General features: G+C 43.0%; 1 protein-coding gene across 9 annotated transcripts in view; it reads left to right on the top strand.

Moving 5' to 3' along the window:
- Window positions 1-15,167, top strand: part of MEIS2 (Meis homeobox 2) — a 199,619-nt gene that overhangs the window by 53,030 nt on the left and 131,422 nt on the right. For all 9 annotated transcript variants that reach the window (XM_037056112.1, XM_037056109.1, XM_037056111.1 and 6 more), the window contains one exon: window positions 10,043-10,188. In XM_037056112.1, coding sequence (XP_036912007.1) covers window positions 10,043-10,188 — 146 coding nt within the window. The remainder of the gene's footprint in view (window positions 1-10,042; window positions 10,189-15,167) is intronic.

The raw sequence follows: 15,167 nt of genomic DNA on the forward strand, positions 1-15,167 counted from the left end.
CATTGGAGAGATCACTAAAAATGAATCATTAGCGTGCCCAGAAGAGCTTTATTATGATGTGAATAACTTCAGAACGTGCCCTGTACTTTTATACATGCTTATCAGGGAGCTGAGTAGCAAGTACATTCTTTCATCCTCCCCAACCGAGATGATGCGATCCGTTGAATTCTACGGGCAAGGGGGTATACTTTTCTACCAGCTTCAGTCACTAGCCTTTAGAGAATTCTGTGGGAGGTTAGGAGAGTAGGTATTTTTTTTCTTGAAGTATTTTAAAAATTTCAAGGGACATATGTAAATGCGAGTAACCACCTTGAGTGAACCAACCGTAGGCTGAGTGTTGTAAACTTTTGTCCATTTCTGTTATAAAGGATTGGAGAGTTCTAGTCAACAAACAAAGCCATTTAATGGCTCCTGACAGGTAAATTGAGGGGACTGCTTTGGTCAAGGACCCGTGCGAGGATGTTTCTGTTCAACAGTTAACAGGATTCAACATGATATGGAAAATACAGGCGTGCAAAACTATACTACGACACCCGCGTTGCCAGCTAAAGCCTAAAACACAGCCACATTTACATATGTGTCCATCTGTCTGTTTTTACACTTTATTTTTCCAACCAGTGGGTAAAGTGGTTTTCATCCAAGCTGCAGTCTCAATTTTTTTTTCACCCACCACTTTCCATTATAGTCCATAGATACATATTTTAAAGCGCATGTTATTTGTCTCTGGACACACATTTGCACAGCCTTTGCTGGGTTTTCGTTTCCCTTCTGGAAGGTGAGCTCACCCTCGCAGGCCCCTGCCTTGCAGCTGCCTGCCCCAGCCAGGTGGCCTGGCGATCACAGAGGTAGGGAGCAGCTCCGTGTCTTGTCTAGGTTGCAGGAATTCTCCATCCATGGCAGGCCGGGGCAAAGCGAAGCTGCCAGGGCCACAATCCAGGGGCGAGCCGGTGAGAATGGAAGTGCTTTCGGTCTCCTCGGTGGAGAGCCTGTGTAAATCCTGTGTAAATAGAGGGAGGATAACAAAGAATGAGCCCCTGCAGCTCTGAGCATTTGGAGCCATTTGGGGCTGAATTTGCTAAATGCTGCTTATACCGCCTGAAAAGTTGAAGAGAAAGGAGCATAAAATCCCCTCTTTTTTTCCCTTTCTGCTTCTACCCCGGGGGGAGGGTGTTCAGGACCAGGGAAGCCTGAGGTAAGCCGATGAAGACTTGTTTTTTCAGTGCTCTTTTGAGTGTGAAAAAGGTGGCCTGGGTCACTGTCCTCTCTTTAATGTCGGAAAACCCACACAGTTAGTAAATGTTGCATGTAAACGAAAGCATTTCATCTCTTCTGCTTCCCTCTATGCTAGTGGGCCATGAACTAGTCACTTGAAAAATCACAGAAAAATTTCACTTTAACATGTCCAGACAGTTAAGCACAGCAGGAGAGTGAAAGAGATCAGTAATTAGCAGATCTCACTGCTGGCCTCTTGCCCCTCACCCTCCCTGCATTTCTGGGTCTACAGCTTCCCCTCCCCCCAACCTGATCCAGTGTGGAAAAAGGTAGGTTGTATGTGGGAAACGATTTACTTTGAGGGTGGCTACTGCTGCTTCTCCTCCTCCTCCTTCTTCCTCTTTTTCTTCCTCTTTCTCCTCCTGTCCCCCACCCCCCTCCTTCTTCTCATCTCATTTGAAATCCTGATGCAGGTTTCTCAGTGGGATGTCCTAAATTAAACTCCTGGAAGGTAGTCCCTGAAACAAAGTATCTTTTGACTCTTAGTGCATTTTAATCCTGTTTTCAAAGTACTATATTAAGAGGAGAAAAAGCCTAATGAAATGATGACAGAAAATGAGCTCACAAAGAACTGTGTACTGCCGTTCCATGGCTACATGATACTTCATTTTTAACTGCAATGTTCTCAGTAATCTGAACAGCCTGGGCAATGGGCACCCCACACTCTCCCAGCACTCTCTCTCCCCCTTTGGAAGAGAGCAGGTTTGAGACGGAGCACTGTTTTCATAAACCATATGTGACGCATGGCTCAGACATGTAAGGACCATCTTTGAGGAGGTTATGCACATATATGAACTATAAATCACTGGACACCGTACCCCCATTGCCCATAAAGCAGGGACAGAAGAGTGAGGGAGCCCAAGGCTTAGTGGTTAGTAGAACAGGATAACAGAGCCAGGGAATCTCCTTCAGGGACACTTTCTTCAAAGCAGGTTACAGTCTCACAGGGTCCTAATAATATGTCTAAAGGCTCTTGCTACCAATTTGTCCATTCCGCCAACATTTGATTATTTACTTCCTGTCAGGGATTGGACGTTCGAAAAGAGTCAGACATAGCCCTGGACTTGAAAAAGCTTATAGACAAACAGTACAAATTAGTAAACAGGTACATTGCAAAACAGAAGAGTAAACGTAACAGAGGCAAGAGCGAAGTACTAACGAAGTAAAAAGCATATTATCCTAACTTTGTCAATGGGAGATTTACAGAGAAGGTTCCTTTTTCACTGGGTTTTGATGGTTGAATAGGAGTTTCCCCAGGCATAGAAGAATGAGTGGGAAGGAGATAAAGAGAAAAAATGAAGAGAAAGGGCATTCCAGGCCCAGGAGAAGGACTAAAGGCATGGAATCTTGAGAGATCCCTTGGCTCAGAAAACTTAAAATTCAACAGATGCTCCTATTACATAATGGTATGTCCTATGAACTTTAAATCTGCAGGGAGTAATAATGATCCTATATCTAATGGATATAGCTGTTTGTGTAAAAATGTGCATTTGCTTGTTTCTTGGTTCACATTTACTTTTAAATGTGCTGTCACTCACTGTCTCTTTGAGACATGAATGTGAATATAAAAGGCCTCCCTCTTGGCGTATGTACATTCCTTCAACAGCTGAGTGGCTGACCCAGAGTCCAGCCTCCCTTTCACGTCACGTGGTCGTCACGTGGTCCTCCCATGAGTGTATGGAAGAAGACAGAGGACGTGAGCATGATTTCAGGGGGGACAAACACTGCGCTGCCACTGACTGTGTGACCTTCGACAAGTTAATTTCTTTGAGTCTCAGTGTTTCATCTATAAAGTGGGATTGATAATAGTAGTTATTTTATCCACTTGTTGTGAAGCTTAAATGAGAATTGGAACATTGCAGGTGCCCAGTAGGAGTTACTTGTCATAATGATGATTATGAAAGTGACGTGAGTATTGATAAAGAAAAGAGGACCCTGTATCCTAGAGGTAGAGAAGTGGTGTAGAAGAGGGACTACCCTATTTAACATTAAATAAAGACATTTTTAGAGCTCTATAAATCAGTGCATGTATATGTATGCATATGTATATTTGAATACAGGCAAAAGTATGCAGTTCATCAACAAATATATGTGGACACTTGTGTACAAATTAGTGAATTCTTTTTTATATTCACATATACCAATATCTATATATTTGTGAATAAACCTAGTGCCTCGAAATAGATTGTTTGGAAGATATCTATGTATGTATGCATGTGTATGATGTGTCTCTATGAAGTTAGTGAAGTTACCTTGTACAAACTGAAAATGATAATATAATATGTTTCTATGTATCAAAAATGAGAGGTGAAAAAAAAACATGTTCTTCCAGATGAGACATTATTCTTTTGAAAAGCATATATTTTTGAAAAATATTTTATTTATTTATTTTCAGAGAGAAGGGAAGTGAAGGAGAAAGAGAAGGAGAGAAACATCAATGTGTAGTTGCCTCTCACGCGCCCCCCTACTGGGGACCTGGCCCACAACCCAGGCATGTTCCCTGACTGGGAATCAAACCGGTGACCCTTTGGTTCGCAGGCCAGCGCTCAGTCCTCGGAGGCACAGCAGCCTGACCTAGAACATAGATATTTTATGAATGTATTTAACTTGGAGAAGTGAGGATTGGATGTTGTACCACCAACTTATCCATAAGAAGGATAAATACTATTAACTATTAACCCAAATGCATGTTCTTTCGTCCTGATGATTTCTCTGAAAATATAAGACTGGGAGGTCAGTTGTAGATATTTGTTATATGACAGTATACCCAAATGTCATAGAAACCTTGTTCTATTTTTTAAAAACTGACTTTGAGGCCCTGGTTGGTGTAGCTCAGTGGACTGAGTGCGAGCCTGCAAAACACACCATCGCGGTTCGATTCCCAGTCAGGACACATGCCTGGGTTGCAGGCCAGTTCTCGGTTCCCGGTAGGGGACGCACAAAGGCAACCATACACTGGTATTTCTCTCTCTCTCTCTCTCTCTCCTTCCCTTCCCCTCTAAGATAGATAAATAAAATCTTTAAAAAAAAGTGACTTTGAGGCAGAGGAATATAGCACTTTAATCACAGTTCTGTGGAGTGTTTAATAGTGTGCACAGTGACGGCATCGAGCCCGCAGAGATCCGAGACAGTGTGCTCTCAAATGTTCGTAGCCTCTCTGGGCCCCCACGGCCAGTCTGGTGCAGTCCGCACAAGGGACCCCAGTAGGATCACAATAATCAATTAGAAGAATCCTGAGTCTCAGAGACGCTTGCTCTCCGGAGTATATTGAAATCCCTTACAGATGCTGGCTTCCTTTAGGGAGAGAAGTTTGCCCATTTCTGTTTGAATCGGGATCAACCTGGCCCAGCTCTAGCTCAGTCCCCACCCTGGGACCTAGATCTTATCTCTTTTCTGCTCGAAGACCTTTACCTATAGGACCAAGCCTTGCTTAGATCTACCACTGATAACAGGGTTCCGATGAGGTGGTGCCTGGAAAAGTGAAAGATAACTTACAATGTTAATGTGAGAATAACACTGGACTTGAAGTTGCCAGGACTCCAGTTTATCCTTAACCACATGTAACTTAGGCAAGGATTTAACCTCCTGGCCTCCGTTTCTTCAGTGCTAAATGTCTTTGTGTTTTGTTTGTTTTTTTTTTTGCTTGGGGTGGGGTAGGGGAGGGCAATAGGTAGAAGAAGATGGACTAGGAATCTCTTGGTTGTTACATTACATTTCTGATAGGGTAAGAAGGTCACACCCCAGCGATATTGAACTGATGATAGCGCATCATTACTGTATCATTTCCTTATTCCTGACCAAGCAACCGTGTCTGAAATATAGACAGATTTTTGCTAAATAAAATGAGACAATAGGCCAATGAGAGCAAGTGGTGTCCTTTTGCCTGGGTAGTTTTTTATGGCCAAGAATTTTATGGATTGGGAAGCTCTGCTTTAGAATCATCTCAAGGTCCTCCTGTGAAACACCCATATCTTTTCTTGATTCACTGGCTACATGGCTATGGATATGGATTTTGCCTTCACCTGGATACCCTGCTCCGAGCATGCTGTGCTTAGCTCTGGAAAGGATGTGTGACTTCCTGCAGAGCATGGGTATAAATCTAGCCAGAGAGGAGGACCCAGAGATAGATTTAGGCCTTCAAGACAGCCATCAGCCAGGGTAGCAGACCAAGGGGACCCCTCTATCTCAGATATGAGTGGGCATCAGACCACCCGGGGTGCTCCGTGAGGCTCTGATTGGTTGGTCCCACTCCTGGAGTTTCAGATTCGGCAGGTCTGAGTTGGGCCAAGACTTTGCATTTCTCATCATTTCTTCACCAGTGCTGTACATTTTGAGAGTTAACTTCTATGGTTTATTTCTTCCTGTTTAACCTTCACCACCAGCAGATTGAGATGGGGCTTTGCGGTGTTGGCCAATGCGCGTGCTGGAGAACACCATGGCTTTCCTGCTTGAATGGCCATATTGTAGATGTTCAGCATGACCACTAACCAGATGTGTGGGAGTAAAATGGCACTTTAACAACCTATTCCTGAGGTTGCCTTTTATTTCAAATTAGGACATCATCTAGTTTAGTGGCTTTCAAAAGCCAGTTTAAGGATCAGTTCTAGATTCATTGCATAAGCAAAGCCAATAAACTTGTTAAAAATACAAATTCCTTGTCTCTGCCCCAGGATATTTTGATTCAGTGTGTCTGGGATGAGGCTTGGGGACCTCATCTATTCACGGGGCTTGAATATTTCTTTTCGTGGTCATGCAAAATACACAGCTATTTTGACTGTCTTTGTCTAAAACTTAGACTGTACCCTTAGTGAAGGGATTAGCAACCTTTAAAAGAAAAAGAACGCCCAGCATTTCTTTCTTCATTTCTTATTTATTGATTGATTTTTTTTAGAGGGGAAAGAAGGGACAGAGAGAGGGAGAGAAACATCGAAATGAGAAACACTGATGAGTTGCCTCTTGTATGAGCCCCTACCAGAACCAAACCCACAACCCAAGCATGTGCCCTGACCGGGAATTGAACCTGCAACCTGTTGGTTTACAGGCCAGCCTTCAGCCAATACCAGCCAGGGCACTTTATTTCATTTTTCATCAGCAAAGGTGGCAATCTGGTGGAATGGACTGTGGTTCCGCCCCTCAAAAGGGCCCTAATGGGCACAAAGTTTGTCTAAGAAGCCCTGTAACTGGCAGGTTTAGGAGTGACTGGCTACACGAGGGCAACCTGCCCAGACCCTTGGGTACTAGAATGAGTGTATTTCCCCCAGTGTGGGATTATCAGAAAGAGGGCAGGCCCTGGAATAAGCTTACTAGTGAGTTTGGTCATTCACTCACCCAGCTGGGTATCTGCTCTGGGTCAGAGGTAGAGGTCTGCTCTTAAGATAAAAAGGCAAGAAACAGTTGCTGCCCTTACAGATTCCACATGTTTGAATCCTAACCTAAGATGCTGAGACTTACACCTTCATCTCCTATACCTCCTTTGGTACCTGCCTCTGCGCTGAAACACACCCCTTTCAGCACAGAAACATTCAGTACTGGTGCCAAGGAATGCCAACTATCTCACACACACACACACAGCCGGAAAACAAAAAAACAGCCTCCACTTTCAGAGTTACTAACGCTGGCATCATCGGCACAATTTTATTTTAGGTTGCAGATCACACAGTTGCCTTTTTAACATTTTTCTTTATGCATTTGTTAGTCCTCTATGCTGGAGTTGGTTCAAAAATACATTGAAGGAAAAGACAATGGTATTTGTTGTGTATTTGGAGAGGAAAATGCCTGTCTTTATAGAGATATAAACACAGGAAAATTTGAAAATATTAAACATTAATATTTATTTGAAAATCGAATGTCTAGTATCTAGTTATTACAAAAATAGGCTCACTTTTCTTTACAATTATTTGTGCACCTTTTTCTTTACAGTTATTTGTTACACTGGATCCTACCTCAGATATTTTACATTTATATAAAATGGACTGTTTTATATTAAAATTCATGTACTGCTCCTGTCTTCTCCAGTTTAAGTCACTCATCAAAGGATACTCAGTCTAGCTACATCTTTTCCTTGAGCTGAATATAGTGAACCATATAGTTTGAAGGTGTTACCAGCCCTCTTTGCTTTTAAGCAAGAGAAGCTGCACTGTGGACACGCTGTCTCTCAGTGTTAAGGTCATTGATTGGGTTAAAAAGGCAAGTGCCTTTTTTCATTCAACTTCCTTCAATTAAGCCATTAACCTTTGAAAATAAGTATATTCAAAAACCTATCAGAAAAAGCTAAATGAGATTTTAACAAAATCCTGACAATTTCAGCTTAAACATATACACAGAAACCATATGTGCTTAGAAAGAAATGTATACACACAGGCATTGTTTACAGTGCATGTTTTTATGTTTGGAAGACATGGAAGGAAGAGCCATTCCATACATACATTATCTGGAATGCACGTTCCGATAGCCCACATAGGTTTGTGCATTCAGACACAAAGATATCTTTATCCATAGGAGGTAGACAGATTGACTGACTTCAAACTTGCACTTGCAGTGTGGATTTTTTTCCCCTCATCTCAGGGTACTGCTTTTCAAAATTGCCCCGGGCTACAGAACAGCACCTCAGATCCCCAAGGCCCACTGCCTGGCTCCTAATAGCCACTCTCCATCTGTGTCACATGAACAGCTGATGAGATCGCTCCAGTGCCTGTATTTTGGAGAGCACATCCACCCAGGTTAAAATGCTGGGGTTGCCAAGGAGCAGTCAGAAGCCATTAGTGTGGGTGAGAATTTGCCTTGCAGCAGTTCCTTGGCATGGTGGAAAGCATGTGTGCGTGTCCCTGCTCTAGCGTGTGTGTGTGTGTGTGTGTGTCTCCTTGTGCAAGAGACCCCTTAGTGTGCGTGGGTGTGCAGGGAGCACAGGCAGATGAAGAGTAGACTCCATATAACCAGTATTCAAACGTCGAATGCCTTTTGTTTCCCTGTACTCTGATTAGCAATCTGACTATTTGGGGTCCCTTTGACGCACTCTTTTTTTTTTATCATAACAGACGGCAAAGAAAAAGAGAACAGCAACTTTGGGGTCATGCTCTAGTGTTTGGGCAGATGGAAGGGAGCTGCTTTGCCTTGGGGCAGGGTGGTTGTAATGAAGTGGCCTGTCAGTCTGTAAATAGTGAGGGTCATCTCTTCCATGTGATGGAGGGTATCACATTGCAGTGAAAATGGAAATGTCAATAAAATTAATCTGCCAGCTCTTTGCTGTGGCTTTTCTGCTTCTCTGGTCAAAGAAGGTTGAGGGTTTTTTGTGGTGGATTTTTTTTTCTTTTTTTCTTTTTTTGTGAGAGAGGAAAAGAACAGGTACGGGGAAGCCCACAGAGCAGACCTTGAAGTTGGAAAACGAGGGGCCCAGTGGCCAGGATGTTGTGGTGTGGCCCAACCCAAGAGGAGGGAGCGGGTCTGGGAATGAACCGGTGGGCCTGTGGCATTTCCCGGGAAGCTGCAAAGCGGCTGGCTAGCTCAGGCTACATTGAGCACAGAGTTTATTGTTTTAGGCTTTCTTGGACAAGGTTTTTACTTAGCATGGGATTTATGGCATTTACTGCTAATGAATGTCTATTCTTAAATTACAAAAACCCCCATCTCAGCGCAATTCCCATATGTCCTTCCAGGACCCTGGCTTCTTAAACACCAGCGGGGAGCATAAACTCTCCACTTCTCTGTTTTCGTCTTTCGTGTGGCTCCAGGCTAATGATGTGCAAGGAAAACACAGCCATCTATAAAGCCCCAGTGCTGTCCCCGTATTCTTCATTTATTTTGCATTTGATTATGCCACAAGTCGGATCTTGTTTCTTTCCTTTTTTTAAAGTTATTAGTTCAAATATTAATGTAGGGATATGGCATATATTGCCGCTCTTGATTGATGCCTTCCCCAAAACAGGAAGACGTGCTCGTATGAATTTTAAGATAGTAGGGGTCCTGCAATGCCTTGCCAGAAGAGTTTTTCAGATACATAATTTAGATGCCCTCCAGGCAGGCTTTCAAGGCATTTTTGCCGGAGGGCAGGAAAAAATAACTATGACTGTTAAAAGTAAATGATTTTTGCTAATGCACTAGTGATGCCAGTGAAAAGCACAGAAGAGAAAGATGTTGAGAGAAACTTCTGATTAAGTGAGCGTCCTACCTTGATGTGTACCCCCTTTTTTAATGATAATGATCAGTGGAGCCGAGAGCTAAAAGTTTTCCTGTCATGCAAATGCCGAGTGCAGGGTCAGCGGAGGGGGAGTGTGCCAATGTGTGTGCTTAGGAGGTGACGGTTCCAGGAGGGGCTGAGCAGGCAGTGCGTTATGTGCAATGAACAGTGACACAGTTACTGTCACCTATGCAGGCAGCCTAGAATATATAGACTACAGAACATTTAACTTGATTACCCTACAGTATGTGTTCGCTATGGGCATGGGGATGCATTTTCTCCGAATGGGTTTTCTGATGGCGGTTTTCCCACATTGGATTCCATAATTGACAAAGAGCTACTGCACTGTGTCAAGCACACAATTATAATTGAATTAATGATATGGGCGACTGTGAGACACACAAAATTAACATTTGAAGAGGCCTGGTTTAATTTTGTCTTTTACATATTTGTGTCTCCAATTATACTTTAATGAAAGAGCATATACCCGCTTAATGGGTATCTTTCAACAAGCTGAGTGGAGCTCATCGTTAGCTGCGCGTTGTCGTTGCCTCCTTTCTGCGCTTTCTCTAATGTATTTTCATTTCTTTCTACTAGGGGATGGTTTAGACAACAGCGTAGCTTCACCTGGCACAGGTGACGATGATGATCCAGACAAGGACAAAAAACGCCAGAAGAAAAGAGGCATTTTCCCCAAAGTAGCAACAAATATCATGAGAGCGTGGCTCTTCCAGCATCTCACAGTAAGTCAAGATGAAAGAGAAAAAACATTTTTTGTTGTCTTGCCTTCTCCCAGGAAATATGGGCTCGTAGAGATTTCTCAAAATAAGGCGCCGATTCTCCCTTTCTTGAAATCTGATGGCTAACAGCAGTTAAGGTTTTATCAAGTCTCACCATCTGTAGGGCACCCTCCAGAAAGGAGCAGGTTTTTTCTTCTAATAAACCAGGAATGACCTTATCCAGAATGACCCAGGACCCTAAACAGTGTATAGGAGATGAGTACATTGGTTATTCATGCTAAAAGTTCTGAGGGTAACTTTGGATGAGGCAGTTGGCAACCAGAGGAAATGGCTGTTAGGACTTAGCGCGTGGATCCATCAACATTGCCGCTCCCACTCTTCACAAAAGCAGTCTCCTCCGCGCGCCAGAGAAGGCACCTGGCCACACACATGTATGTCCAAGCTCGGGGTATCAAGTGCAACTGGGATCGCCAAGCAGCTTACAACCATGGAGTGTGTTTATGTGACAAACGCACAAGGTTGTAGATGCTATAACACCTTTGTTTCTAAGATGGAGATGAAAGGTTTTTTCTTAGCCATTCAAGTCCATTATCATAGAGGCTAAGCCTCCTCACTTCTGCGGAAAAGATCAACCACGAGCAACATTTTTTAAGTAGCAATTTATCTCCATCTTCCTATTTGCAGCCCGTTTTATGTGTCTATATACACTGTTGACTCTGAGAGAGTATATGTTTTGCAGAGGAAGTAGGCACTCTTATATTTTACCGTTCGTTTGGAAATTCTGGGAAAATGGTAAAGATTCCAGAGGCCTATTCTCGCCATAATATTGTTTCCAGGCCATTCTATTTGGGCAGATGCTTTAAAATAGAGTAGCACATTGAACGCTGAAGGTCTTTGATTATCCACTTGCGTGTTACCATGCTGAATGACATTAGTTACAGTGTCATGGGTCCAGGACAAGCTTCCACTTTTATTTATGGTGGTGGCTGCTGCTCTGCTCCGCTCACCGGGCTACAAAGGGCGGGGTGGTGGTGGGGAGGGCAAAGTGATAGATTCACGTCCCTAAATCGGCCATTTTGATGGAAGGACATTAGTAGCAAACTAAGGTGTATCGATCTGGCCTGTGGTGTCAGGATCAGCTGGGGCAACCCTCGAGGCTGCGGGGGCAGTGGTTATTCCTGCCTCGAAGCTTTGGCCATTTCAAAGGTCAGGGCCCTGCACTGACTCGGCTCAGAGGAATTAGACAGAACATGCGGTCTCTGGGCTGATTACTTAACCAAAGACAAAATAATGAGTCCAAAGCAAATACTGACTAATTGAAAGGGCTGTAAATCCATTACATATTGGTCAGGGATAATCAGGAGTATTTAATCACTTTTATCTATTCAGGAGCACTGAAGCTGCAACAGCAAAGCCCTGAACCTTGCCATGTGGTTATTATTCTCATCATTATCAAAATTACTTCACAGCTGTTCTTTGCTACATCACCTCAGCTGGAGATTTACTAACCTGTAAAATGTTTTTAATTTGGAAGTCGAGTGAGTGTGAGGGGAGGAGTTTCTCATTTTTAACTGGAGGTTTGTTTGGTTAGAGTAGCAACTAAGAAAGGCAGGGTAGGGGGGCCCATGCAAGGCTGGCAAGCTGCTTTCTCCCAGGAGCTCACCTGTGTGGTTTCCTCCCTCAGCCTCCTCACACGCAGCCTTTCTTGGCTGAAAACAAAGACTCCCACAGTCGCTCTCCCAGCAAACATCTCCCCCGGTTACCGAAACCAATGTCACCGAACAGTAGAATCTTAAGAGAATTCAGCTGTTCTTTTTACAAATGAGGAAACTGAGACCTAGGAGGGAAATGATTAGCTGAAGGCCAAGCAAGCTATGACCAGGGCCCGCGCTTTCCTTTTTACCCGAATCTAGGCTTTTCTACCACTGTATGATGACTGCTAAAATCATTATCACCTTTAACAGTAGCATATAAATCTTACAACCTCTGCCATCAACACGCTCAAGAGTCAAAGGCCGAGGGGGCGAGGGGGGTGGGTAAATGGAGATGCAAAGTGCTGTTTTCTTGTTTTTAAAGTTTCCTGCTCCTCCAACCTTTCCAAATAGAGAAGACTTTCTTTGTGCCGCTCTCTTCAAACCAGGTCTCTTCTTTACAACTCTGTGGTTTAAATTTTCCACACAAGTGTCCAGAGTGCTTGCTGGATCTCCTGTCTCATCTTTCCCCTGTCCTGGAAGGCACCCACCCTGCACCTCGGCCACTAGTGAAGAATTGTGGGTGGCCAGTGCTTCCTGGGTTCCCGTTGTGGTTCTGATGTGCAAGGTGTTCTTGACCATCTGCAAGAGCTCATCCCCACCCCATAAGTGCTCTCATCTGGATAATTGCATGCAAGGCTTTGTGCAGAGTTCTCTGTCCGACTGAAAACTTTAATGACTGCCTGTCCTCGGAGTGGGGAGACCAGACCAAATAGCTCGAGCCAGGAGGTCAGGAAACTGGCATTTCTTTCTTCAGTAAATGATCGTATTGATTTATAACATTGTGATACCATTAGATCAGGTATATGTAGGAAATTACAGCCCAGTGTGGAAGACTGGATATTTTTGAATAGATAAAAAATACTTTTCAGAGGGCTGTGATGGAGATGTATATACAGTACTGCGTGGTCAAACTGGCATTTCAAGTTCGAGTTTCCTCTGTACTGGCCGAACCTCAGTCAAGGCCCAAAAGTTCTCTGGACTCCCCATTTCCCCATTTTTCAAATGAGAGGTTCACTTTGCAGGCCCTCTTCCCGCGCTCACAGGTAATAGTTCTGCTCGGGAACACTTAGAGCACAGCTCTATCCCAGCCTCTGGCCATCCTTTTTTTCTTCGTCCCCCTTTCTTTTCGCTTTCTGCTAAGTGCTTGGTTTTTCTCCTCCCCACGACCTTCTTCCCCACCATGACCCTTTCATTGCTTCCTTCCCCTGGCTTGGTCTCCCAGCCTTTCTCTCTGCTCCCCTCCCCTGCCTTTTCTGCACCTCCCTTGTGGCTTAAGGAAATCCTCCTTGGCTTTCCCTCTGAAAATATTTTTTTCTCTTCATCCAGACTTCACTCCAACTGCAGAGAAGAGGCTCCGCACCTTTGATGAGGATGGTCCTGTAAAACTTTTACTTTCCAGTCTTTAATGAGCTCAAAGATTTACTGGGCTATAATTCCGAGCTCAGCAACCAAGAACAGAGACCCCTAACTAGCGACATGTTAATTTAGACTTCGTTTCTTGCGTGCACTAACAGGCACAAGGAAGTCCTTGGAAAGAGAGATGCCCCACTATATTTTTCTGTCTTTTAATTAATTTCAACTTTCAAAGTGAAATGTTGGCTCCAGCTCATTGAAACTAGCTGTGGTCTAAGTTATTATTTCATGTAGATTTCTTTACAAGTGCATGATTCAGTGTGCAGTCCTCCATTATCAGTCTCTCTGACATTATTTCAGACTGGTTCGCTCCCTTTTGTGCGGTGTGACCTGTTCTTGTATTACAATAATCCCCGATGTACCCTTTTTCTTTCTTTTTTTTTTTTAAAAAGAAGCTAATTGAATTATCTCATTATTTTAATTTGTTAAGCGAATGTATTTTGCATCTCAGGATGTGTTCTTAAAGAAGGGGGCCGCTAAGGCTTTGCCCCCTGAATGGGCCATTGGCCCATTTTGACATTCATGCATTCATTAACTAGCAGAACATAAAAGAACTCTGGTTGTATTTTTTTTTCCAAACACCCAACCAGCATGGAGCAACTTTTCCCAATAAGCCACAGGGGTCTCTCTACATATGTTCTCAACTGCAAGCTATTGTCACCTATTCTGAATACCTCAAAAGGCCCAGAGAAAAAAGAACCCCACCTCGACAAAGGCCAACTGTAGCAATTGTTAAGTCTCAGTCTCAATATGACAAAAATCATTAACCTTCAGTTTTTTGGGAAGCACAAGTTCCACTACAACTGTAACAGTTAAAACGATCTTTCAAACTCCCGTGCAATGCCAACTTAGGGGAAAAGGTAATATATTCAAAACTGATTATATTGAGGAAAATCTTTAAACTGAATCCAAAGTGGAATTAAAAAAAAAACAAAAAAAACCTATTTGATGAATTAAGGAATTTTTACATTCAGCATTAAATACTTTGAATTTGCTTATTTTGTGGCTAAGTAATTAGTTTCTAGCTTCTAATTACCAATTTCTAAAATGTCTTTTAAAAACCTCACAGACCTCACAATAATGTTAAAGAAATAAATACATATATATATATATACCATAATATGTAATGTGTATATATGTATGTATAAATTCAATTACCAAAAATGTTGTATATGCTACCATTATCCCCTCTTCCGTTGGTTGGTGGCTGCTCCTGGCTCCCACACGAAGAAATCTAGTGAAGATCAAAGAAAGAATCTGTTGAAAATGTATGTGCTATTGCTGGAGAGTACCCAGTGGCAAAAAAAAAAAAAAAATCTTAGGGAAATCCTAGGGAAGTATATTCCTTTCACTAACACTTGGAGATGATGATATCATAAAAGTAAGCCTGCCATTACAACTGTTTTTCTTTTTTAATTTAACTTCAAAGATAATGAAAGAAACAGCAAGAAATCATACCCAGGCTAACGGTTCATTCAGAACCATGAAAAACTCCTCCACGGCAAGAAGCCCTTAGCGTGCTCAATTAGGCTCTCAGGCACCGCCACTTGCCACCTTCAAGAGCTCCCCTCGTTGGGCTGCAAAGAGTATATTTGATTATGGAGTGGAAACAGGAAGTGCTCACACACAAAGACACCACTTGCCCATACCAAGTTCCGACTAGGGGTTTTCTTATTTGAAAACATAGGGATAAAGCTCACACTTAGGGGATGTGAGACTTCTTTCAAAGATGTGTGTACAGAATCAGAAGCAAATGTACCTTAAAGTGAGATAATATCAGGCAGCCTTCTTGAAGCTGCAGGTTCTAAAACCTCT

Source organism: Sturnira hondurensis, unplaced genomic scaffold (assembly GCF_014824575.4).
Source record: "Sturnira hondurensis isolate 20B ecotype Veracruz unplaced genomic scaffold, ASM1482457v3 Scaffold0008782, whole genome shotgun sequence".
NCBI lineage: Eukaryota > Metazoa > Chordata > Mammalia > Chiroptera > Phyllostomidae > Sturnira > Sturnira hondurensis.